The sequence below is a fragment of the Canis lupus genome, chromosome 1 (assembly GCF_048164855.1).
Source record: "Canis lupus baileyi chromosome 1, mCanLup2.hap1, whole genome shotgun sequence".
Lineage (NCBI taxonomy): Eukaryota > Metazoa > Chordata > Mammalia > Carnivora > Canidae > Canis > Canis lupus.
In genome coordinates, this window is record NC_132838.1 from 48,539,558 (window position 1) to 48,566,379 (window position 26,822).

At 36.8% G+C, this 26,822-nt stretch overlaps 1 protein-coding gene across 15 annotated transcripts in view; it reads right to left on the reverse strand.

The window, feature by feature from the left end:
- Window positions 1-26,822, reverse strand: part of SERAC1 (serine active site containing 1) — a 72,008-nt gene that overhangs the window by 32,958 nt on the left and 12,228 nt on the right. For 3 of the 15 annotated variants that reach the window (XM_072829117.1, XM_072829134.1, XM_072829152.1), the window contains 9 exons: window positions 19,031-19,138; window positions 18,534-18,819; window positions 18,093-18,184; window positions 15,559-15,595; window positions 12,892-13,028; window positions 11,618-11,707; window positions 10,358-10,489; window positions 8,133-8,254; window positions 6,927-7,055 (listed from right to left, as the gene is read on the reverse strand). In XM_072829117.1, the coding sequence (XP_072685218.1) occupies window positions 6,927-7,055; window positions 8,133-8,254; window positions 10,358-10,489; window positions 11,618-11,707; window positions 12,892-13,028; window positions 15,559-15,595; window positions 18,093-18,184; window positions 18,534-18,586 (792 nt within the window). In that variant the 5' untranslated portion in view covers window positions 18,587-18,819; window positions 19,031-19,138. The remainder of the gene's footprint in view (window positions 1-6,926; window positions 7,056-8,132; window positions 8,255-10,357; window positions 10,490-11,617; window positions 11,708-12,891; window positions 13,029-15,558; window positions 15,596-18,092; window positions 18,185-18,533; window positions 18,820-19,030; window positions 19,139-26,822) is intronic. The other 12 variants (XM_072829205.1, XM_072829208.1, XM_072829230.1 and 9 more) reach the window with 5 other exon arrangements.

Sequence of the window (26,822 nt, forward strand, 5' to 3'; positions counted from 1 at the left end):
TTACTGGGAATGCAAACTGGTGCAGCTACTCTGGAGAACAGTATGTAGGCGGCTCCTCAAAAAGTTAAAGCTAGAACTATTCTATGATCTAGCAATTGCACTAGGCATTTACCCAAAGAATACAAAATACTAATTCAAAGGGATATATGTACCTCAATGTTTACAGCAGCCTTAACTACAATAGCCAAACTATGGAACAGCTCACGTATCCATCAACTGATGAATAAAAAAAATGTGGGCTGTAGACACGGAATATTATTCAGCCTTCCAAAAGGATGAGATCTCGGGGCACCTGGGTGGCTCAGTGGTTGAGCATCTGCCTTTAGCTCAGGTTGTGATCACAGGGTCCTGGGATTGAGTCCTGCATCGGGCTCCCCAAAGGCAGCCTGCTTCTGCCTATGTCTCTGCTTCTCTCTGTGTCTTTCGTGAATAAATAAAATCTTTAAAAAAATATGAGATCTTGCCATTTGCAACAATGTAAATGGAGCTAGAGAGTATAATGCTAAGCAAAATAAGTCAGAGAAAGACAAATAGTATATGATCTCACTCATAAATAGAATTTAAGAAACAAAATAAACAAAGGGAAAGAAAAAAAGAGAGGTAAACTAAGAAATAGACTCTTAATTCTAGAGCACACACTGATGGTTACCATAGGGAAGGTGGGAGGTGGGGTTGCAGGAAATAGGTGATGGGGATTAAGGAGTGCACTCATAATGAGCACTGGGTGATGCATGGAAGTGCTGAATCACTATATTTTACACCTGAAACTAATATTATACTGTATAGTAACTAACTGGAATTTAAATAAAAACTTTTTTAAAAGTGTTCAGGGGATCCCTGGGTGGCTCAGCAGTTTAGCACCTGCCTTTGGCCCAGGGCATGGTCCTGGAGTTCCGGGATCGAGTCCCACGTCAGGCTCCCTGCATGGAGCCTGCTTCTCCCTCTGCCTGTGTCTCTCTCTCTCTCTCTGTTTCTCATGAATAAATAAAATCTTTTTTTTAAAAAAGTGTTCATCTAAGAGATTATTTTGAACAGTATGGGAAAATTGAAGTGATTGAGATCATGACTGACCGAGGCAGTGGCAAAAAGAGAGGTTTCGCTTTTGTGACCTTTGACGACCATGACTCTGTAGACAAGATTGTCATTCAAAAATACCATACTGTGAATGGCCACAACTGTGAAGTAAGGAAAGCCCTATCGAAGTAAGAGATGGCTAGTGCTTTGTCCAGCCAAAGAGGCCGAAGTGGTTCTGGAAACTTTGGTGGTGGTCGTGGAGGTGGTTTTGGTGGGAATGACAACTTTGGTCGTGGAGGGAACTTCAGTGGTCGAGGTGGCTTCGGTGGCAGTCGAGGTGGTGGTGGATACGGTGGCAGTGGGGATGGCTATAACGGATTTGGTAATGACGGAAGCAACTTTGGAGGTGGCGGAAGCTATAACGATTTTGGCAATTACAACAATCAATCCTCAAATTTTGGACCCATGAAAGGAGGAAATTTTGGAGGCAGAAGCTCTGGCCCCTATGGTGGTGGAGGCCAATACTTTGCCAAACCATGAAACCAAGGTGACTATGGCGGTTCCAGCAGCAGCAGCAGCTATGGCAGTGGCAGAAGGTTTTAATTACTGCCAGGAAACAAAGCTTAGCAGGAGAGGAGCGCCAGAGAAGTGACAGGGAAGCTACAGGTTACAACAGATTTGTGAACTCAGCCAAGCACAGTGGTGGCAGGGCCTAGCTGCTACAAAGAAGACATGTTTTAGACAATACTCATGTGTATGGGCAAAAAACTCGAGGACTGTATTTGTGACTAATTGTATAACAGGTTATTTTAGTTTCTGTTCTGTGGAAAGTGTAAAGCATTCCAACAAAGGGTTTTAATGTAGATTTTTTTTTGCACCCATGCTGTTGATTGCTAAATGTAATAGTCTGATCATGACGCTGAATAAATGTGTCTTTTTTTAAATGTGCTGTGTAAAGTTAGTCTACTCTGAAGCCATCTTGGTAAACTACCCCAACAGTGTGAAGTTAGAATTCCTTCAGGGTGATGCCAGGTTCCACTCGAAATTTATTTGCAACCTGCTTGGGCACAGAAGCCATTGTCTCCACAAACCTTGGTGTGGTTGAACTGACAGTTAATGTGTTGTGACCTGGAGTTCACCATTAAAAGGGTCACCCAAGCAAAGTCCTGGAGTTTATTTGGTTATTATGATTGTTGGTACATCCTATGCAATATATCTAAATTGAACTATGGTATCAGATAAAATTATAGATGGGATTAAAGCTTGTGTATTGTCCATTATCATGTGTAATCAATAAACGATTTACTATTCTCTTGAAAAAATAAAAATAAAAAAATAAAAAAAAGTGTTCAGAGGACAGGGAGTCAAGTCATGGTGAAAAAAGAATCTTCCAACTGAAAAATCAAAAGTACTTCATTAAAGCCAAAGCATTCATTTTTTTTTAAGTACCAGAAACAATTTCCTTCTGAAATTTCTGCTTAAAGGATAGATCTATGTGTGTATGTGGTCTGCCCAGTAGAATGGAGATGTTTTGAGTCAGAATCAGTTTCATCATTTCCACCATGATCTATGATACCTAAATATACTGAATTGGAATAATGTCAAGTCAATACAATTAAAAGGTCATATGAATTACTTTTTCAGACATCACTATGTTTAGGAGAATAAGCCAACTGAGGGCACCTGGGTGGTCCAGTCAGTTAAGCATCTGCCTTTGGCTCAGGTCATGCATGATCTCAGGGTCCTGGGATGGAGTTCTGAGCTGAGCTTCCTGCTCAGTGGGGAGTCTGCTTCTTCTCCCTCTGCTCCTCCCCCTGCTCCCTTTCCCTCTCTCTCAAATAAATAAAATCTTAAAAAATAAATAAAAATAAGCCAACTGAGATGTGTGGGACATCTCAGGTGGCAGGAAACCCACAGCCTCTCCAAGGTAGTAAATGTTAAAACATGCACACATAGTATATGTTAATTATGAACACACATACATGTACACACACACACACACAACCTCCAGGGTCCATGCAGACTAAGATATTCTTTAAGCTGCTGAGGCCATGACTTCTCGGCAGAAAAGAGGTAGCATAGTCTATTAAACCACTTTCTTTCGCTTGACTTAGCAAAATGTTTAAAAATGCTGTAGATGATAGAACACTATAAAAGTTAGGGGGATGACAACTAAATAGTAATAAGCAAAAGAAAATCGATTGTACTGAAAAAGAAAAACATCAGGCCAGGTGCCAGGAGCTCTGGCATTGGAACAAGGAGAGAAGTAAGTGAGTGACAGCAGGGGTACAGAAGTCAGTGGGATGCCTATGGCAGAGAACAGGGAGGCATTTCCACCCCACTGTGCCCACTGCTCTGTTGATAAACAATCTGGTCCCAAGATGAAACTATCAGAAGTTGGACAAGACCTGCTGAAAGTAAGGCTATACTCTCTGGCTCCCAGGTGAAAAGGGAAGGATATAGATAAATTACTCAGAATGACAGGTGCATGGTCTTCAGGACACCAGCAGGACAAGCAACAAAAGAAAAAAATGCATACACTGGACTTCACAATTAAAAATGTTTGTGCTACAAAAATGTTTGTGCTACAAATGTTTGTGCTACAATTAAAAATGTTTGTGCAGGACAAGCAACAAAAGAAAAAAATGCATACACTGGACTTCACAATTAAAAATGTTTGTGCTACACTATCCAAAAAGTGAAAAAACTTGCAGAATAGGAGAAATATTTGCAAATAATCTATCTGATAAGGAATTTATATCCAAAATATATAAAAATTTTTACAATAATAATAAGACAAGTAACCCAATTAAAAAATGGGCAAAGGATTTGAAGACACTTCTCAAAGAGGGTAAATAAATAACTAATAAGCACACAGAAGAGTGTTCAACATCATTAGTCATTAGGAAAAATGCAAATCAAAACCAGAATGAAGATGTTACTTCACACATAATGAGGTGGCTCATAATAAAAAAGATGGGTAACAAGTGTTGGCAAGTATGTGGAGAAATTGAAACCCTCATATGTTGCTAGTAGGAATGTGAAATGGTGCAGCTGCTGTGGAAAATATTTTGGAAGCCCTTCAAAAAGTTAAACACAGAGTTACCATATGACCCACTCCTAGGTACATATCCAAAAGAATTAAAACCATATACCCACACAAAAACTTGTACTCAGATATTCACAGCGGTATTATTCATAATAGCCAAGAAGTAGAAACAACCTAAATATCCATCAACTGATGAATGGATAAACAAAATGGCATCTATCCATACACTGGAATATTACTGGCCATAAAAAGGAAAGAAGTACCAATACATGCTACAACATGGATGAACCTTCAAAAGTCAGACACAAAAGGTAACATATTACTAACATATTAGATGGTACCCTTTATGTGAAATATCCAGAACAGGCTAATTCATAGAGAATGGGAATATAATAGTGGCACCAGTACTGGGGCAGGGGGAATAAAGAGCGACTGCTAATGGGTTCAAATTTCTTTTGGGGATGACAAAAATGTTCTGGAATTAATGGTGATGGTTGCACAAGTCTCTGAGTATATAAAAACCCAATAAATTATACATATTTATTTTTTAATTTTTTTAAGATTTTATTTATTTGAAAGAGAGAGTATGAGTGAGGAGGTGGGTAGAGGGAGAAGTAGACTCCCTGCTAAACAGGGAACCCAATATGGGACTCAATACCAGGGCCCTAGGATCATGACCTGAGCCAAAGGCAGATGCTTAACCGAATGAGCCACTCAGGTGCCCAAATTATGCATTTTTAAATGGCAAATTTTATAAAATGTGAATTGTAGCTCAATAAAGCTGTTACTTTAAAAAAAGAAAACTAGTTTAACTGGAAATATCATGATTTTTAAGAACATTTAAGAAACACAATTGCTCTGCTCTGTTACTTCAGTTGCTAGGGGTCTATCTTCATGTAGAACAATACAGAGTATACCCCTGAGGCCTTGGTCCTGGACTCTAATACTATTCTCCACTAAGAAGTACCAGGTCACCTTTGAGGAGCAACCAATTCATGTTGGAAGGTGGGAAGATTCAAGAAGGGCCAGAGACATCTTACCATCAGAAAACAAGGTATTTTTTGTAGCCACCTTGGGGACTGAATTAAAAGTGACAATAAGGTCAGCTGAAACAAAGCTCTAGTGGGCCAGGCAGTGGCATTCTGAGCATCAAAAAGAAAATTATGATGACAAGTCACTGGAGAGATTTCAAGGCATGGACCAAATGGGGAAATTATATAAAGTATAGTAGAGAAGTCATTATCTACTGATACGTTGTTAATTTGTCCCCTCCTGGCTCAAATGAGAAAAAGACAAATCATTAAATTGGCAAGAGAATATATGCTACTATAATTTGTTTTACTGATAAAATACTTTCCTCTGAGTAGATTATACGGTTGTTGTAGTAATAGTGACAGTAATTTGTTTTAATTTCTCTTAGAGACAGATATTTTATGAAGACAAAAAACTTGCTGAGATGATACTGCAAAAATAATGGATTTCAGTAACCGCCCTCGGGCAGGCTGGAGTTGGAGTAAATTTCGGATGCTGCATTCAGGATACTGTGCTCTGATTCACGTAGATGAAGCCTTCTGCTATGTATGCCAGTTATTTACATCTAGTGAATCAGCCTACAGCTAAAGCAGTGTGAGAAGGGAATGTAGGGGGAGAGAACATAAACTCCTCAATCAGGATGGTTCTCATGTGTGAAGAGAGTCTTACTCCAAAGGTGTTAAAGACCCTGAGTAGCACTTTGAGAGCTCTGACAAGATGGCACGTAAGCTGAGCATGCTGAACTGTGCCCTTCTGATCTGTGCTCAGTCTCCTTGTTTGCACACCATTTGCCACTACACAAACTTTACATCTGAATTTATACTCCCTATGTGACATAGAAATCCCAAACTAGGGAATTAATACCAAACTAGTCCAGTAAGAGTGAAACTCCTGATGTATCCAACAGAAGTAAACACAAAAACTGCTCTGCAAGGACCAATTTACAATCCAAGGTGCTCAGGACTCCCACAGAAAACAATCCATTTGGCTAAAGTCAAACTCACAGTAAAAATACTTCACCCATGTTAACCCACAATCTGAGAGTCAATGTCACCCCAAACAGTAATTAAGACATCAATAAACTGAAATAGAAGACTCTGAAAGAGACTTTAAAATTATTTTTTAAGTGACAGCAAGAACAGAGCCGAGATGAAAGAACAGGACAGCATGAGAAAGAGATGACGACAGCTGGGGAAGTGGTTACAGTGCAGATAGTGAGGCAAACAGACTCAAGCTGTATCTGAAGGGACAGCTTGCAGGAACTGTGGATTGGCTGAATGCAGAAGGAAGGAATCAACAGGAATTCCTATCCTTTAGCTTAAGAAAGTAGGTAGATGCTGTGCCATTTACTCAGATGGAAAGACTAAAGGAGAAGAACTTAGCAGAGGGAGAGGTGGGCTCAACATGCTGAGTCTGGGACAACGATTACCGATCTAAGCAGAGACACCACATCGGAGGCTGAATATTCAGATCTAGAGCTTGGGTTAGAATGTAAGATCAGAGACACTGCTTTAGGCATCAGTAGCATATAGTGATATTTAAAACCTTGTAAATTACTATCTATTCATTCTTCAAGATGTAACTTCAGAGTCACCTCCATGGTGCTTAACGTGACTTCTTAAGCAGAGTGAGGGCTCTCTATGACTCTGTTTACTTACCTCTCTCCACATAGTCCGTAACAATGCCTGGAACACAACCAAGAGTCAACATGTTTATTCTGTTCTCAGAAGGAAGACTATTCTAAGGTTCTAAGTGATAGGCCCTGGCACAATATCCTAGAAAGGGTGGGCAGGCACTCCAAAATATTTACTGAAAGAATAAATGAGCTAACCTTCTGAGCAGCTAGACTTTGACTGCTTTCACTCAGAGCCAAAGATGTAAAATACTGGATACACTCATCAAGCTCCGTTTGAGGTAAAGAAGCCAGCAACTGTCTGAGCTCTTCTTCAATGGAAGAATCCTGGAATAAAAGGAAAAGATATTATTCATAATTAAGCTCAACAAATGACTACAACAAAACCACCCAAAGAACCAAAGCCTTTAAAACAAAACAAGACAAAACAGGAGGGCAGAGATAAATTAGTACTTTTGGTCTTGAAAACTGTTGCCCACCCAGGTATATAGAGAATCACTTAATTTTGAGTTCTGTAATTGTTTCACAATTACAACTGCATTTACAATTCTTCTGTGTCTGCTACCTCATTCTGAAAGCCCTACTAAAAGTTTAGCTACTGATTCAAAATGACTACACTCTTTCTAAATAAATCTTGCTTCTAAAATCCAGAACTCATTTCTGATTTTCTCTAATAATTTATACCTAGCATATTCACTTTTCTATTTTTCAATAATTCATTGCAATTTTTCAGATTTTCATTTTCTAGGAAAGGTGCCTAAGAAGCATACTCTAATACCTATTAGTGGTTAGTAATTAACATCTATGTGGAGTAATACTTTAATATCTACGTGTAGTGGTTAATAAAAACCTATGCAGAGTGACACATTAATATCTACATGTAATAGCTCTCTCAGGCCTTTCTGCATCCCAGAAAACACTCAGCAATATCTGGAGACAGTTTCGGTTGTTATGACTGAAGGGATGCTACTAGCATCCAGTGAGCAGAAACAGAGATGCTGCTAAGCACCCTATAATGTACAGAACAACCTTCAACAACAAAGAATTATCTGGCTCAACATGTCAGTAGTGTTGAGGTTGAGAAAAACTACATCAATATTAGAACAAGGGAAAAAAATATTAGAACAAGGGAGAAATTCTTCGATGTTGACTGGCTATGAAGTTACCCTCTGGTGTATAGAGACTCCCTATGCCCCAAAGGGGAAAATAACACCAGAGAAACAACATCTCCTGATAAATCAAGAAATCTTTGCATAGAAACTACAATTTCAGGTTAACATGTAGTTTACCAGATTGTGAAAAGTAACCAACAGACTGCTTTTTGAACTAAATTTACTTTACACCCAAAGTGAAGATGATATATTAATCTATTTTTCACTCACTGGATTATTTTTATTTACTTACTTCTTTTAAGGATGGCAAAGGAGGTGGTGGGAGAAAAAAGCGAAGATCACTCTCTTTGCTTCGTGCCAAACCAATAAGAGTTCTCAGATCACAGGCTTGAGCAATTATCCTATACTGGTAATCTATTGTAAAAGTATGTTGTCAGCGCCCAGATTAGCTTACAGATATCTCAAGAATTAAATGAACAATTTAATTTTTAAACCACAAGTTTGTGATTCAAAATTTCCCAAGTCTCTTTCCACAATTACAACTGCATTTACAATCCTCCTCAACATATATGTAGGCATATCTCGCTCCAATTAACCTTTTTGGAGAACTGAACTTCAAATGTAAAAATTGATAGGTCAAAACCAATTTAACTTTTCCTTTTCTTTGTAATAATTCTAGTGTTTAAAAACTGTTTTGATCACTACTCAAGAAACCCGATGTCGCACTGAGATCTACTGTCCCTAGTATAGTGTAGTACTTTGCATCCCATGATGTCCATGAATAATCTAAGGTTCCAGATGCTGGTACTTTATTTTAGCCTTCACAATTTAACCATTCCAGCCTTTATGTATTGCTTTGAATGACTGTGTCTCCCTCCCACCACCAGATTCATATGTTGAAACCTAATTCCCAATGTCATGATATGTGGAGGTGGGAACATTTGGGAGCCCCCATGACTGGTATTACTGCCCAGAGACTCAGAGGATCCCATGGCCCCTCTGCTACATGAGGACACAATGAAAAGCCAGTCATCTATGAGCCAGGAAACAGGTCCTCACAAGACACCAAGTCTGCTAGCACTATGATCTTGGATTCCTAGCCTATAGAACTATAAGAAATAAATCTCTATTGTTTATAAGCCACCCAGTCTATGGTATTGTGTTATAGCAGCCCAAATAGACTAAGCTATGTATCAAAAACAAAACTGCAACCACTGAAGCAGACATCATTTTTAATAATGTCAGTTCATAACCTGAGTGAGTTCTTTAAGATAAAATGAGAGGGCAGCCCAGGTGGCTCAGCAGTTCAGCACTGCCTTCAGCCCAGGGAGTGATCCTAGAGACCTGGGATCGAGTCCCACGTCAGGCTACCTGCTTCTCCTGCTTCTCCCTCTGCCTGTGTCTCTGCCTGTCTCTCATGAATAAACAAAATCTTTAAAAAAAAAAAAAAAAAAAAGATCAAATGGGGAACTTTGCCCAAATCTACATGCCTGGGCTCTAACTCTGATTTTTCTCATATAGTAACTCCAAAATGGAGTCCTGGAAGGCAGTTTTTTTGTTTGTTTGTTTGTTTGTTTGTTTGTTTGTTTGTTTTGAGAGAGAGTGAGTGAGCAGGTACATGAACAGGAGGAAAGTGCAGAGGGAGAAGCAGACTCTCCACTGAGCAGAGAGTCTGATGCGGGGCTCAATCCCAGGACCCTGAGATCACGACCTGGGCTGAAAGCAGACGCTTAACTGAGCCACCCAGCACCCAGAAGGTAGTTTTTTAAAATTTTTTTTCAGAAGGTAGATTTTTTTTAAGGATTTTTATTCATCTTCACTCACAGTAAGCAAGCTTAAAGGTTATATAATACATGTATGTTTTTATAATTATAGCCACCAGTCAACTTGTATGGAGACAGATCTTATTCTGATACTTTTCTCTGAAAATATTTCTTATTCACCCCTTTTTATAAGATAGTCATCTTAGTAATAAAGTATACTTTAGTCCCTGTACTATAATCAGAGTAGATCTAAATTCCTGTTCATGTACTTTTAGTGCAGAACTTGCAATTTTTAAATACAATTAAATATTTTAAATCTTCCTTTAAAAACAATATACACACAAATACTAATTATTAGTATTATATCCAAGTAGATTGTCAAAGTAAAAACAAGTCTCACTATACAGTACAGCAAGCAATTACAATATATTTTGTTAAATAGGAACCAAAAGAAAATGAAAATACAATATTAGGCTATAACTATCAGCACCAAGAGTTTATCTAAAATAAACTCTATTCTGGTAGCAAGTTACACAAATATATCTTCCTCACTTTTGAGCCTGTTCTTACCAAACACATGTGGCTACCAGGCCAGCAGGTTTTCTACTTTCTATATCACTGGAGTTTCTTTTTAAAATTCTAATATTAAGACTTCCTGAATTATTTTCCTTCCATGACACCTCCTTTCCTTCCCTTTACATCAGAAATCAGAAGCGAGCTGGCAGTGCAGCAGATTCTTGGAGGGCCTCATTACCTTGCCAGTGATGGGTCTCTGACATTTCCTGCACAGCCTGCAATCGCGCTGCTCTATCACCCGACTGGCTCTTCCTCAGGAGCAACCACACAGCGCATTCATGATCCTCTACATCAACTGTACTAAAGGTGTCTTTGCAAAAAGAAAAAAGAACAAGACATCGTAAACAGTGTGAATAGTTGAAGCAACATATTATCCTCCTACTTATTTAAGATAGTAATTTATCAGTTTCTACAATAAGAGACTGAAATCCATTTCCAGGTATTGATAATGACTGACAGGTTTGTTCTTAGTTCTGTCATATTGCTATATTTTTTATGTATGTTATTATATGCTTTTGTTTTATGTACTATGTTGCTTTCACAACATGGTCCTTTTTTTGTTGTTGCTTTTTCCCTAAAAAATTTTTTACTATGAAAAATATCGAACATATGGAAAAATTAAAAGAATAATACATTTATATGTTTATATTCTATTTAATAAATTTTATTATTTTTCCATATTTACTTAATCTGTATGTACATGTATTTTTCTAAACCACGTGAAAGGAAGTTGCAGACATAACATTTCTTAGTCATATCTGCCTCTCCTAAGAATAAGCCTGCATTCTCCTATATACTCACAATGCCATTATAACACCCAAGAATACTAATGAAAATCTCCTAATATCATCTAAAAATCAAGACTAACTTCATATTCAAATTTCTCCAAGTGTTCAAAAAATACCTTCAGAGTAGTTCTTTAAAATCAGGATTTGATTAAGTCTCTTTGGTATCTTTTAATTCTTGAAAATTTTCTCACCTTACTTTTTTATGATGTCAACTTTTTTTTTTTTATGTCAACTTTTTAAAGCGATCAAGTAAGCTCTTTCATAGCTAGCTCTACCTTGTTGATTTGTTTGATTATAAAATCTACATTATTGATGCGATATTCTCATTATGAGAAAGCATGGGAGTGATTTTCTAACAAATTTAAAATCTTAAAGCACTCATCAAGAGAAAAGGGTATACTTAGTCTCAATATTTATTCACAGCTATCTAGCAACAATACATCCATAAAGTGAGGGAAGAAAACTAAAATTGTCCAAGATATCAAAATTAAAATCACCCCAGAATTAAATATAGCCCAAGAGAATATCATTCAATTTCCATAGCTATAATAAATGGCAGTATAAAAAATGGGAAAAAAAGATCTGAAGCTGATCATGAAATGACTTTCAGATTATTGATAAAGATTCTACGTTAAATATTTGACACATACCAGCAAATGGGCCCCGCAGTATCTTGGCTGATGTTGCCAATAGGTTTCTTACTGCTTTGTGAAGCTCTTTTCTTGCCTGGTAGGTGATTCCTAAAATGATTACAAATTTAGATAAAACGAAGTATATACTCTTAATGCTATCCTCCACTACTTTAGAGAAAAAAAATGTAGAAACTCTAATTTTTTCAAAAAATATAAAATCGCATTTTTTTCTTTTAGTGTCACTATCAAAACAATTAAAACCACTATGTGAACACAGAGCTCTAGATCCCAAAGTAAGATTGCTCTCCAAGTCAGGAAAAGAGTAAAAAACTAAACAAAAACAAAAACACTAAGTTAAACTAACAAAATCCTCATATGCAACATACAATTAGCTACATTCAGGAAATTGTCCCTCAACAATAGCCCTTCTCAAACTGAAATTTGGAGATGCCCTACTATGGAGATGAAGCTTTGCCAAATGGATAACTTGTAAACTATAAAAATTATCTGTGTAATTGAAATTGTAACACATCGGGTAAGACAGTAAATATAAATAGGACAGATGGTGATATACACAGCTGTTTTTAGAAAAGGAAGAGTAGAACCTGTCCCACTGAGATAACATAATGTAGTAACAGGGGAAGGTTATTTTGGCCAACAACGTAGGACCAGGCAGCTGTAAGTCAAAGGTAGTGACTCACCATGCTACCCATACCTTGATGAAAAGATATGCCTCTGCTCTAAAAGTTCATGTTCATCAAGCAACTGTCTGGTTACTAATTAGGTTTCCTTGTGACCTAAACACAGAGAAGAAGAATGTTCCGACTAGTAAAACCAGGTTTTCCAGCCTCTATGACAGACTTTTTCCCCTCTGTTAATAAGTTGGTATCCAGATTTATGAATCCATGTCATGATTTTAGTTGGCATGAATAAATCCCTTGAAGCAAAAATATGTCTAAGCTAAGTGACAAAATCATGTTTTTATACTTGCCAAATTGAGGGCCAGCCTCTAAATTGACCTCCACTAAAGTGTGGAATTCTAAGTTTAGACTAAAATAGTCAGCTAGTCTTCATATCACTAGGTTACAGGAGAGTCGCAAAACTGAATTAAATATGGAAGTCCAAAGTTTGGTCTTCAATGATTCTTTAGGAACTTGGTTCTCACAGGATTTGTTGACTCTTAAAATTAGCTGAACCTACCTTGTTAATATCATGTTTTAAATACTCGTTTTAAAATTTAATAATTAGCTTCCATTTTTCACAGAAGTAGGATGACTTTACCATAAACTTACCATAATTCTCTCTTTTATCTAAAGAAACTGTTTGCAGATATATATAGGACTTCATTTTTTCTCTTTCTACTACTTGAGTATCTAATGTCAAAGACTTCTTCAGGGCCAGAATTTCATATGTAAGAAATAAAGAACCACTTAAAAAGAAACAAAAAAAATCATCATAAATACATGATCTAACAGTAACACAAGAGCCACTTTTTTTTTTTTTACATGACATAATAACAGAATTACATTGATTATGGAGCTCCTTAGATTACCAAGTATCACATAAACTGAATGGCTCAATCTGCACAATAGGTGAGGTCTTAAACCTATAGATTGAAATTAACATTTGCTACAAATGGTGAAAAAAGGTTAAAAGGCAGAATTTTCCAAAAAAGGATGGGAAAAATAAGTGCTTAGTAAACACTGAGTGAAATGTTTTTTGAATGGAAGTTTTATATACACTATCAATGTGCACCCCATAACAAACACAAATCTCCTCAGCATATACCCTAATGATTGAGCCAGTCTTTCTTATTAAGCTTTTTGTCATGGAATTTTTCATTCTTCTTATTGGGAAACATAATATACACACCATAATGTACATATAGCATATACCATATTTATATACATATGTATAAATGTATGCACACACTTTCCCTTTAATTAATAATAATAATTAGAATATCTAGACAAACATAGATCAGTACCCCAGAAGCCCACAGGGTGTCCCTTCTGATCCTGACCCAGTCTCTCATCTCTTTAGCTAATTATTACTTTGACTTTTATTACAATAATGTCCTTGTTTCTCTTTAGTTTGTCATCTATACATGCAACAACAGAGTTTAGTTTTGTCTGTCTCTGGACTTCATCAGAATGGAATCACAATGTAAATATTCTTTGCTCAGCCTCTTGTTTGTGAGATTCATTTACAGTGTTACACGTATCAGTGGTTCACACATTTATATTTCTATATGGTATGTGACTCAGCGATTGATGGATATACCACAACCTACCTTTTACCATAGATGGGCATTTAGGGAATTGCTAGTTTAAATCCATCATAAACAATCCTGTTACACATCTTATACAATTACACTGTACACATGTATGTTCCTCTAGGATTCTCAGCTAGAAGGAGAATTAGACTGTTGGGCAGTATACATACTATGCAACTTTATTAGATACTGCCAAACTGTTTTCTACAAAGTTTAGCCAATAGGTACTTCCATCTCCTAAAAGCTATGCCTAAAGTTAATTTTTAGATGTGAAATACAACATTCTTTGTTATGCACTCAAAGTGAAGAGGTTTTTTTCCTTGTCAGACTGACCTACATATTCCCTAAATCCAGACACAAAAGCTGCAGTGTCTGGATTCAGGGCTTAGTAACATCAGTTATACTAAGCATTCTCCTGACCTTTGACTTACACTCTAAAGTTAAAGCACGTAAGACAGAAGAGGCAGACACTGGCCAGCACCACAATAGAAGGCTCTCAAGAATCCTCTCCTTTCTCGGAGAACTAGCTGAGCACCCAAAAAGAGCAAATGCATTCAATATTTTTACTGTGCTTTCCATGAAAGGCAAAATTCTTTACTAGAAATTATGTTATTAACTTTCATTACATTCCTGACTATAATCATGAAACAGACAAAATACATTACTATATCTTTTGCCTGGAGGGCAGCCTGGGTGGCTCGGCAGTTTAGCGCCGCCTTCAGCCCAGGGCGTGATCCTGGAGACCTGGGATGGAGTCCCACGTCGGGCTCCCTGCCTGGAGCCTGCTTCTCCCTCTGCCTGTCTCTCTGCCTCTCTCTCTCTCTCTCTCTCTGTGTCTCTCATGAATAAATAAATAAAGGTCTTAAAAAAAAATCCTTTAAAAAAAAAAAAACTGTATCTTTTGCCTGGAATGATTCAAAGGGAAAAGTCATCTATGTTTTGTCTACATTAGTGTCATGGAGAAGTGTATGCATCTGTATAAAATGCCAAATGCATCTCCTTTATCATTTCAGCATCTAAGAGTTACATATGTATGTGTGTGTGTGTATATATATATATATATATATATATATATATATATATATATAATCATCTCATACATGTAATAGTGAAAAAAAGTAGTATTAACAAACACAGTAGAATAGTATTAGACACATATTAACATATACACTCCCCTTTAAAAAATAAGGGAAGATGGTCACTCCATTCATTAAGCATGCACTTCTGAAGAGCATGAGATGGAAAACATCAATCTGCTGGTTTTCTTGGTCAGCCTCAATTTTCTTTCATGAGAGCTCTATGGTGATTTAAAGGGTTTTCAAAACTAATTTTGGCTACTGTTAATTTTTACCTTTCCGATCCACTTTAGAACCTACAAGATGTGATTTTGGGTATGTGAAAGCTAATTAGTGAGCACCTGCTCTGTATAGGTCAAGTGCTATCCTCAGACCAACAGTGCCCAGTAGATAGAATCCCTATCGCACCCTTGGATCCAAGATAAGACACTTCTCAGGCAGTAAAGTAACTGAATCAAGACAACACTGAAGTGGTAAAACCAGTGATTAACTCACTTGTCTAATTCCAAAATTTATACATATTTGCCACCCCATGCTCGTAAAATCACTTCCATTGAGATTTCCATTAGTACAAAGAAGCCAATTAATATTTCATAGCTGACACTTACCCTAAAATAAGTGATCCAGTAAACTTTATTATATTTCCTTCAAAAAGAAAGAAAAAAGGTCAGTACGATAAGTTTTCATTTTAAAATGTGACAGGAAATACGCAACAGTGTCTCTACCTGTATTATATAATTAGATAAAAAGTTACTGATATTTTTCCATGAATATGATTAATTACTATCAACACAAGGCTTCCTATCCTTAGACACAAACGAACCAATAAGCACTGGGTACAAAAATATATTCTGTATTTCACACTCATTCTCACTTCCTACTCTTCTACCCTTCTTGTATCTCTTACTCTGTCATCCCCAACAAATCAATAGAGACTGTAGTGCTACTGCAACGCTGATGTTGACAGGCCTACAGTGCTTCCACTGAATGCAACAGTCATGAAGCTAACTTGTCTTCTGACTCCTTCTAGTTCACAACCAATTAAATAAGGGAATGGGAAGAATTCTATCACTACTAGGATGATACTGTTTGTGAAGAAGGGACACAAAATGACTCTTCCAAAGGAATTATGTTACAGTTGGTAGTTAAGCGCCATATGTATATAGTCCCATTAAAAATACTGGTTACATTCTATGAGTTTACTTATAATTTTTTTTGTTTGGAACTTAGAAAACTCTTTTTTTTTAATATTAAAAAAAAAAAAAAACCCTCCTAGTGGAAGACACAGCTAGCTGGCTGTTCAATATATGTAAGGCCCTTAATCCTTATTAACACAACCTAATTACTATCTAAAAGTATTCACAAATTCCTGACTCTTGCAGTTAGGGTTGGCTGTGCAACACAGTTGTAGCCCATCAGATATATATGAAAGCCTGTAAGTAGTAGTCCCTCCCCAAATAAAAAGACAAAACTTCGTAAGATGGCTTTTGGCCTTTCTCCCTTCTTAAAGTCTAGAGATTTAGTGACTATCTTGTGACCATGAGGACAATAAAGATAACGTAGCAAGAAGACAGAAGAATTGCTAAACTGTGGTTCCTACTTTAAACTGTCTCTATCTTGACATCCTGTTACATAAGAAAAAATGAAAATTTTACTAATTTAAACCACTGCAGTTAAATTTCTATTACACGCACTGAAGACAACCTTTATGGAATCATTACCCCGTAATTGTCAGATACTGCTACCTGCCTGCAAAACCTATATAATCTTTAACTTATTGGATGTGTAGAAGTAGCCCTTTGTCAGAGTTTCGACTTAGACTACTGAGAACACATTTATCCTCCCTACAAAGGGATAAGGAACTCTCCTCGATCAACCTCTCTATATATCAGGCAAGGGAGATGAACATTCCTCCCAAACTCCAAGACCATAGTAATGGTTCCAGAACTGGGAAGGGGACAGTTCTGGGAGGTCTGCAGGGATGAGATCAGAAGTTGCAACAGAGCTTCGTGACTGCAACTTCTCTGGGATGTTTTTCCTTCTAACGTGGCTTCCTAGACTTCCCTGCATCCCTGGCCCAACCCTGTGGGCCCTGGGAGCATCTTGTTTCCTTCTCTACTTGTTAGGTTTCTTTTTCACTGGGCCCTGGGAACAGAATATAGTCTCACAGCCTTCTGTCCTATCCTAAATTCACATTTTTGTTCTTTACAAATGATGAGAGAAGAAAAGCTCCTTTCTTTGTTCCAACCCTTCTTTTATATTTAAAATACAAAATCACAGAATTTTCTATATGAAAAGGATCTATCCTAAAAAAAAGATCTTAAAGAACAAACAGAAACTCCATGAAAACAGGGACTCTGTCGTAATCCATATTGTATCCTCAGGGCCTAGAATAGTACCTGGCATATAGTAGATAGTGAATAAATAATTTGCCAAATGAATGAAAGATGATTGTCTTCTCTTTTACAAATTAAGGTGAGGAATAAATAAGGCAAATATTTACAAGTAAAGATAGTAGATCAGCACTAGATCCTAACCTCCCACAGGACAAGCACAACATCTTCTTTGCCCATTGGTGAATTCCCAGAACCTAATACACGTGCCTGGCACCTTGTTGCCTGGCACCTTGTTTCACAGAAGCTTAATAATGAATGAGAATGTAATGATATTTGAGTTTGAAAGGATGAGCCTCAGGGCACCTGGGTGGCTCAGTTGGTAAGTGTCGGCCTTCTGCCTTCAGCTCAGGTCCTGATCCCGGGGTCTTGGGATCAAGCCCCACATCTGGCTCCCTGCTCAGTGGGAGCAAGTTGAGCTCCCTCCCCCTCTCCTTCTCCTTCTCCCTGCTGCTCCCCCTGCTTGTGCACACACTCTCTCTATTCTCTCAAATAAATAAAATCTTAAAAAAAAAAAAGAAGAAAAAAAGGATGAGCCTGAATCTGACAGGAAACATATAGAAGACAAGATTCCCAAAAACAGGGGTATGCATGGCTCTGGGCCTACAAATTTGGGGTGCACTATTAGTACAAAAAGACAGAAACAATTCTGAAATTTATCATGGATTAAGTTTTTGTGGGCCATGTGGGAAACTCGGCCATAATTCTATCAATGTTTCTTTAAGAAATACTGTTTAAACTGTACTCACTGATATCTCTCCAGTATGTGATACTTTTGAGTGGAGGAATTGAGGTTCCTATTCTTCTGCAGCAGATGAGACAATAAGCGGCCAGGGACATTCTATGTATTTAGAACAATTGTAACAAATTTAACTTGACAGCTAATTAAAAACATTTGACTATAAGAACATGCCACAATCACAGTGGATTATCTAGAGAGTTAGATTTTTCAAGACCAGGAAAAAACTTTTCCATTAAAAAAATTTCATCCTTAAAAAAAACATATTAGAATAGTATCTTGTTAGAATAGTATCTTGTTATTCTTCTCCAAACTAAGTGCAACTGTGAACAATTATTAGGAACCAAGAAGACATCGATTATTAACAAGAATGTCAATATATGAATTTAAAAAAATTTAGTATCTTTAAAAATATATATATACATAGAGATAAATAGATATTTATATTTACCTTTGATGACTGAAGGCCCTACAGAAATGAAAAACGCTCAAAATGAAAGACATACTTAGAACCCATGGAGGTATTTAGCTCTCCTCTAGCTCCTTCAGGATGATAACCAACAAAGTTTCAAATCTTTGTTAACTGTTGGCATCCTACCAGAGAAGAACTGTCGCTCAACTACTTCATTGACTGAGTAAAGATGATCGAAATATGATGCAATGGTTTCTAGAACAACTCAGTATTCTAGAATCATATCAGATTGTCTTTGGATAAGACTTATTTTCTTTTGTTTTTGCTACAAAGGAAAAGAAGAAAAGTGTATTGAGGGATTCATGTGAGAAAAGATCTTTTGGTTCAACATATATAAAGTCCTAGCAGCTTTACACAGATAAAGGGGAAATTACTTGGTGTGTGTGTGTGTGTGTGTGTGTGTGTGTATGTATACACAATAAATGAGATATATATATATTAAAAAATATGTTGGAGAAAACACAAAATAGGGGCACCTGGATGGCTCAGTCAGTTAAGCACCCGACTCTTGATCTCAGCTCAGGTCTTGATCTCAGGGTTGAGTTCAAGTTCCACGTTGGGCTCCACATGGGGCGTGGTGCCTACTTAAAAAGAGAGGAAAAAAAAAAAGAGAGAGAGAGATAACACAAAATAAAAAGCTTTTATGTTTTTTCTTGTAATTCCAGCGCATCAATTGGTGACTAAACAAACCGGTTTCAGCAAGAGGTAAACTTATAAAGGTCACTGTTTTAAAGGTCATTGTTTCTTCATTTCTCACTTGTTTAATAGGTATCCATGAGACATAAGAATACTGGTGAGGACTGCAATGAAGTAGATGTTCATGAAACCAGGATAGAATCCAATGTAAACTACTTTGAATTTGTTTATAGATTTGCATTTTACTACAGGACAACTTAAGGAAAACAAAAGTACCTATTACTTCTTTCAATCCTGACACCACAAAAGCAATTAACTATATAAAACATTATACAAACACTCTTTGCTATTACTTCTCTGGCCTAAAAAGCTTCATATTGTTAACTTAAACATCCCTCACTCGCCACCACCGTAGTATGCTTCCTTCCTACTAAATCCTGAAAATAAATCTAAATCTACTGGAACTAGGTCCTCAACTAATTTCCTTCTGGGTTTCCTAGATGACATCACCTTTGCAGCTCTCTCCAGAATAAAAGGCTCCATTTCTTTCTTTTTTTCTTTTTTTTTTTTAAGTATGTCTTGAAGCCAGCTCTTAACTAGCTTCATTCTTACTGGAGTTCAATTTGCCAACATATAGTATAACACCCGGTGCTCATCCTGCCAAGTACCCCGCTCAGTGCCCATCAGCCAGTCACCCCACCCCATCCCCACCCACCTCTCTTTCCACTACCCCTTCTTCGTTTCCCAGAGTTAGGTGTCTTTCATGTTTTGTCACCCTCACTGATATTTTCACTCATTTTCTCTCCTTTCCCCTTTATTCCCATTCACTAAATTTTATATTCCCCAAATGAATGAGACCATATAATGTTTATCCTTCTCCGATTGACCTATTTCACTCAGCATAATACCCTCCAGTTCCATCCACGGTGAAGCAAATGGTGGGTATTTGTCGTTTCTAATGGCTGAGTAATATTCCATTGTATACATAAACCACATCTTCTTTATCCATTCATCTTTCAATGGCTACCGAAGGCTCCTTCCACAGTTTGGCTATCGTGGACATTGCTGCTATAAACATCGGGGTGCAGGTGTTCTGGTGTTTCACTGCATCTGTATCTTTGGGTTAAATCCCCAGCAGTGCAATTGCTGGGTCATAGGGCAGTTCGATTTTTAACTCTTTGAGGAACCTCCACACAGTTTTCCAGAGTGGCTGCACCAGTTCACATTCCCACCAACAGTGCAAGAGGGTTCCTCTTTCTCTACATCCTCTCCAACATTTGTTGTTTGCTGTCTTGTTTATTTTCACCATTCTCACTGGTATGGGGAACCCCGGGTGGCTCAGTGGTTTAGAGCTGCTTTCGGCCCAGGGCATGATCCTGGAGTCCCAGGATCGAGTCCCACATCAGGCTCCCTGCATGGAGCCTGCTTCTTCCTCTGCCTGTGTCTCTGCCACTTTCTCTCTCTCTCTCTCTCTCTCTCTCATAAATAAGTAAATAAAAATCTTTTAAAAAATTAAAAAATAAATTTTCAAAAAAAAAAAAAAAAGGCTCTATTTCTTACTCTCTATTTCCTCAGAGTTCTTAATGACTTCTCAGCTCTCCAGCCCCAAATAACCTTCCATCCCTCACTTGTCTGGGAGTGAGAATTAAAATAAGTATTTTTTAAGATTGTATTTATTTATTCATGAGAGAGACACACACAGAGAGAAAGAGAGAGAGAGAGGCGCACAGACACAGACAGAGGGAGAAGCAGGCTCCCCACAAGGAGCCTGATTCAGGACCCGATCCCAGATCCCAGGATCACACCCTAAGCCAAAGGCAGATGCCCAACCACCGAGTCACCCAGGCATCCCTAAAATAAGTATCCTTAAAATAAGTCTTAGGCTTCTAGAGTGAGCATTCCCATCCCATTCTATTTAGGATTATCTCGGTTACCGGATTTTGATTGGAACTGAATTGAATTTACTGATTCATTTGGGAAGAACTGATTTTATATGGAGTCCCTCCATTCATGAAAAGTTACATCTTTAATTTTTTTTTAGGTCTTTTGTAATTTTCTTCACAAGGGTCAAACATTTTTCCTTTCTGTTTTTTCCTTTCATGGGAAATACATACACAAATGTATAAAATGTAGAGAGAGAAATCAAGAGAATCCCATCAGCTTCAAAAATCAACACGTGGCCAATTTTGTTTCATCTATACCCGCTCTGTCCAAATAAATTTCTATATGATAGATATTTCCTATATCTGTACTACCAGTGAGAAAATACAGAGTGTGATTAAGGAACTAAAATTTTTATCTTATTTTTTTAAAGATGTTTATTTATTTATTCATGAGAGACACAGAGAGACGCAGAGACATAGGCAGAGGGAGAAGCAGGCTCCATACAGGAGCCCGATGCGGGACGCGATCCTGGAACTTCTGAGCCAAAGGCTCAACCGCTTGAGCTCAACCACTTGAGCCACTCAGGTGTCCTTATCTTATTTATTTTTAATTTAAATAGCTACATGTGGCTACTGGATTGAACAGGGAAAGCTATACCAAAAACCACATTCATTTTCCATCACCACCCCACCCCTTTATCTTGAAGCAAATCCAAAATATCTAATAACTTAACCTTGTATTTCCTTAAAAAATTAACTACCATATGTCAAAACAAATATCATCCAATATCCAATGAGTGTTTCAATTGTTTAATAAACTTTTATTTTACTTAGCATTGGTTTATAACTGTTTTATTTGGATTTTCCTCTTTTTGAATTTGTCTTGATAATATCCATTTTTCAAGAAAATAGGTACTCAAGTTTTTGAAATCATTAGCATAAAATTGTTTATGCTATTTTAGTTTTTCATGCCTAAAATTGCCTACTTTTTGTGTTCTTGGCATTGCTTATTTGTGCTTTTTTTTTTAACTTTTGAGCAATCTTGTAGAAATTTATTAATTGAAACATGTATTTTTTATTATCTATTGGTTTTGCGAATCATCTCTATTTTATTTTCTATTTCTACTCTTCATTATTTCTTTCTTTCGGTTCATTCTGTCCTTTTCTTAACTTCTTTAAAATAATGCATAACAAATATATTAGGAACATTTCTTAATCTTTCATAAATGAATTTAAGATGATAAATTCACCTTTAAATTTTGCTTTACCGGGATCCCTGGGTGGCGCAGCGGTTTAGCGCCTGCCTTTGGCCCAGGGCGCGATCCTGGAGACCCGGGATCGAATCCCACATCGGGCTCCCGGTGCATGGAGCCTGTTTCTCCTTCTGCTTATGTCTCTGCCTCTCTCTCTCTCTCTGTGACTATCATAAATAAATAAAAATTTAAAAAAAAAAAAAAAAAAAAATTTTGCTTTACCTAAATTTCACAAGTCCTGATATTGCCACCATGACTGCCTCCAATCCATGGGTTGTTTAGGGTTGTTTTTAGTTTCCAAACATATGAAATTTCTAAAGATTTATTATTATTATTATTATGGTATTAGGTAGCTCATATTTTTTGGAATTGCGGAGACTTGTTTTGCTACCTGGTATTAATCAACAGCTATAAATGTATCACACAAACTTATTCTTACTTATGGCAGAATTTAGTTATATTCATTATAACAAGTTTGTTAATTGTGTTGTTAAGTTTCCATAGTCTTACTAATCTTTGTCTCTATGATCTACACAGCACCTGAGAGAGGTTTTTAACAACCTTCATAGTGGCTTGTGCATTTGTCAACTTCCCCTTGTAGGTATCCATTATTTCTTTAAATTATATATTCATTCAACAACTATTTCTCTAAGTCCCTATGAACCAGGAGTGTTCTAGGCACTAGAGACATAGCAATAAGCATGAAAACTATGTCCTTGCCTTCATATATCTTACACTCTATTGCAGAACTCCCCAATCGGTGAGTCAAATGAATACTATCATTTGTCATGATGTGAAAAGATGTCATTATGTATGTGCAAATTCATGATTAGGACCATACCACCCGATTCATCATCATATATGCATCCTTGTTATTAATATTTATTGCCTTAAATTCTATTTCATATAATAACAGTATTTCCTTAACAAGTATTTAACTATCATATTTTTCCCGATCATGCTTATAATCTTTTGGTATCATTTATATTGAATTTCAAAACTGTCTTTTAATAGATTAACCCATTTACATTTATTGTGCATTGGATAGATCAAGTTTTACTATCCTTTAACTGGTTTAAAGCTATACTATTTTTTAAGAAAATAACTGCATTTTAAACATGCTATATAAAGTGTAACTTTAAGCAATGCTGTATCCTTCCGAATGAGTTGTTTTTAAAAGCAGTCTAAGTATCTACCAACATTTTTGCCAATTTCTTTCCTTACCATTGGCTTTTACCTCTACAACTTCCTTCTGGGTTCAAATCTCTCATGATGAAGTTATATCTTTTGGTAGTTCTTTCATAAAGACCTACATGTAGTTAGCACTCTCAATCTTAGCATGTCTGAATTTATTTCTTTTTTTTAAAATAAATTTATTTTTTATTGGTGTTCAATTTACCAACATACAGAATAACACCCAGTGCTTGAATATGTTATATTTCAATCTCTTTCTTAAAACATAGTTAGCTGGGTTTAGAATTCTAGATTAACAGGTGGTTTCCTCCAGCACATTAATAATATTTCCACTGATATTTCATCTCTTATTTCTTGTTGCTCATGAGAAATCCACTGCAAGCCTAATTTTTGTTTCTTCATAGGCAAAAATAATAAAGAGGTTAAGAATGTTCTCCGTAGAACCATACTCCCTAGTGTCAAATTCAGCTCCCCTAACAACCTGTACTGACTGTATGTTTTATAATACTTTGACATTTTGACGTCCTCAGTACCCAGGTGACTACCTCTTCCAGATTTGGCTAATTTCTAGAAATTTTAAACTTGCTTATAGTACATCTTTCATATGCAAGCCAACCAATCTATTATAGTCTACTCTCAAACACCTCCCTATCACACACCAAGTCAATATTCTCTCTGCCCTGTATCAATGCAGGACCAAGTATCAAATAACTAGGGACCACCTTTATAGCCTAGAACCTATCAAAATTATTCAAACTATCCAATCCTAAACTTGTTCAGTTTGCCTATTATCTCATCCATTCCTTCCCACAAATACCATAACAAAGGCTCTGGCCCATGGTTTCCCCTAAATTTTACCCCTGACCAATCCTGACCCTTCTCCATGTGGTCCTATATAGTGTAGTGTAGCCCCTCCTCTTGGGGACTATAAATAATAATAAGCTCTTCTCTTAATGCAGTCACCTCTGCCATCTTAAAATACATGATTAAAACAAACTCCTGGGTATATTTTAAAATACAACCAGGCATAGGATTATGGGCTAGTTAATTAACCTCTGTGTCTCACTTTCGTTTAGGACTAGTTTAAAAGGTTATTATCAATATTATATGAGCTAAAACACGTAAAGCACATAGAACAGTACCTATTTCAAGTTAAGTGCTTAATAAATGTTATTTATTGTGATCATGATTATTATATTCCACCTGGCAAGGGTTTTTAAAATTTTTTAAGAAGATTTTCTTTATTCATTTGAGAGAAAGAGAGCACACACCTAAGTGGAGGAGAGGCAGAAGAGGAGGGAGAGACAAACTCCCCACTAAGCTGGGAGCCTGATGTGGGGCTCAATCCCAGGACCCAGAGATCACGACCTGAGCTGAAAGCAGACACTTAACTGACTGAGCCACCCAGGCACCCCCATCTGGTAGTTTTAAAATCTGTTTTTGATATTCTTAAACTTTTCTACTTTTATGTCTGGGTATGCGTTTGTTTTTATACATCCTGCTCAAGATCTGGTGTGTTCCTTCAATCTTAAGAACTTGTAATTTTCTTCATTTCTGCAATATTCAGGACAATTATCACTTTGTCCTTCATTCAATTTTTTCCTTCTGATCTCCTATTAAATGTATGTTAGACTTTCTTATTCTGTTTTATAAACTTCAATTTCTTCCATACTTTCTTCCTTTTTCTCTCTGACATGGAGTAAGAAAGAGCCCCAAATCTATCTTCCAATTCATGAATTGTGTTTTTTAGCTGTAGTTAGCCTGCCATTCACTCTATTCACTATTTCACTAACTTTTTTAATTTCTAAAATTTCTAGTTGGCTCACCTTCATACTTGTCTGCTCTTTTGACACACTATTCTGTTTTTGTCTTCCAGTATGGCAGAGTTTCTTAAGTGGCCACAAGTTATTCCTTTTCCTATTTCCATGTTTTTTGGTAGTAAACTCCTATACTGACTCTGGACTGGCCTTATACCTGACTTTGGCCATAAGATCGTAGAAAAAATGATGCAGGCAGAGACCTGAGATGCACTTGCATTGAGGCTTCCGTTATTGCTGCTCTTGGGAACCCATGACCACCATGTGAAGGTGCCCACATTAGTCTGCTGGATGATAAGAGAAATGTTGCCCAATATCCCGATTAGTCCAGCAACCAATACTAACTGAAAGCACCAACTGCCAGGCATGTGAGGCCATCCCAGACTAATTCACTCCTAGCTGACCCTACAAACCTCATTTCTAACCTTTAGACTGGGAAGCAATAATAAAAAGATTGTTTTAGCTATTTGGCTTTGGGGTAGTTTAAAATGCAACAAATAGCTAACTGATACATATGGTTTCTAAACCTTCCTTTACACTTTAAACATAGTATAAAGTTTGTCTGTTGGAACTACTATTTCTAATAATTAGGGCTGGTTATCCTTTTTGGTAATCTGTTTGCTTAAATTTTTTGTAATCTTTGATTAAGAGGTCATCTTCAGTGGGAATATTTTCTACAGGAGTCCTATATGCTCTGAGCCATAGCAGACTTCCAAATTTTCTCAAAATATAAAAGGTATTACTAATTTACAGATTTCTCAACTTGGATTCCCAGCATTATAAAGACAGTGTCAATTCAAACCCCACAAACATAAGTGGTGTATACTTAGAGTTCCAATTTCCACTCTTTCATGTTCCTGGTAAAGTTTCCAACGCTATTTCTATAGTCTAATGGGAAGAAATCTTCTAATCCCTATCTCCTTGAAGGTATATGCCTTTCGGTATCATCTTTAACTCTACATGTGTGGTAAGTCCAAGTAATTAAGTTCTCCATCAGTTTCTAATAATCCTGTAAATTCTTCAACCTTCCCTCAGTGCTATGACTTTCTTCTGAGTTTCTTTTTCTCCTCCTTCTCACAATTCCAAGTTCTGTTACATTTTAACTAAAGTTTTCATGTATGTGAAAGAAGCAGAGGGTACTGCCTGGAAGTAAAAGTAATTTTTTAAATCTAAGCACATTTTTCCTTGCTTCAAATCTTTCAATAATTCCTCATTGTCTAAATCAGTATCTCTTAAAAATTGTTCTCAGTTTCAGAGGAAAAGTAACAATTTTGTTCATACACATTGTTTTTCATTTTAAGGTGATTTAGATATGATAATACCCTGTTAAATGTTCAGTTCCAAAGCTTTGACAAATGCAATCAAACCAAAATATAAAAACACTCTTACCAATCCAAACATTTTTGTGCCCTTTTGTTATCAAATCTCTTTGATACCAGTTTTGGAAACCACTGATTTGTTTTCCTGACCCTAGTTTTACCTTTG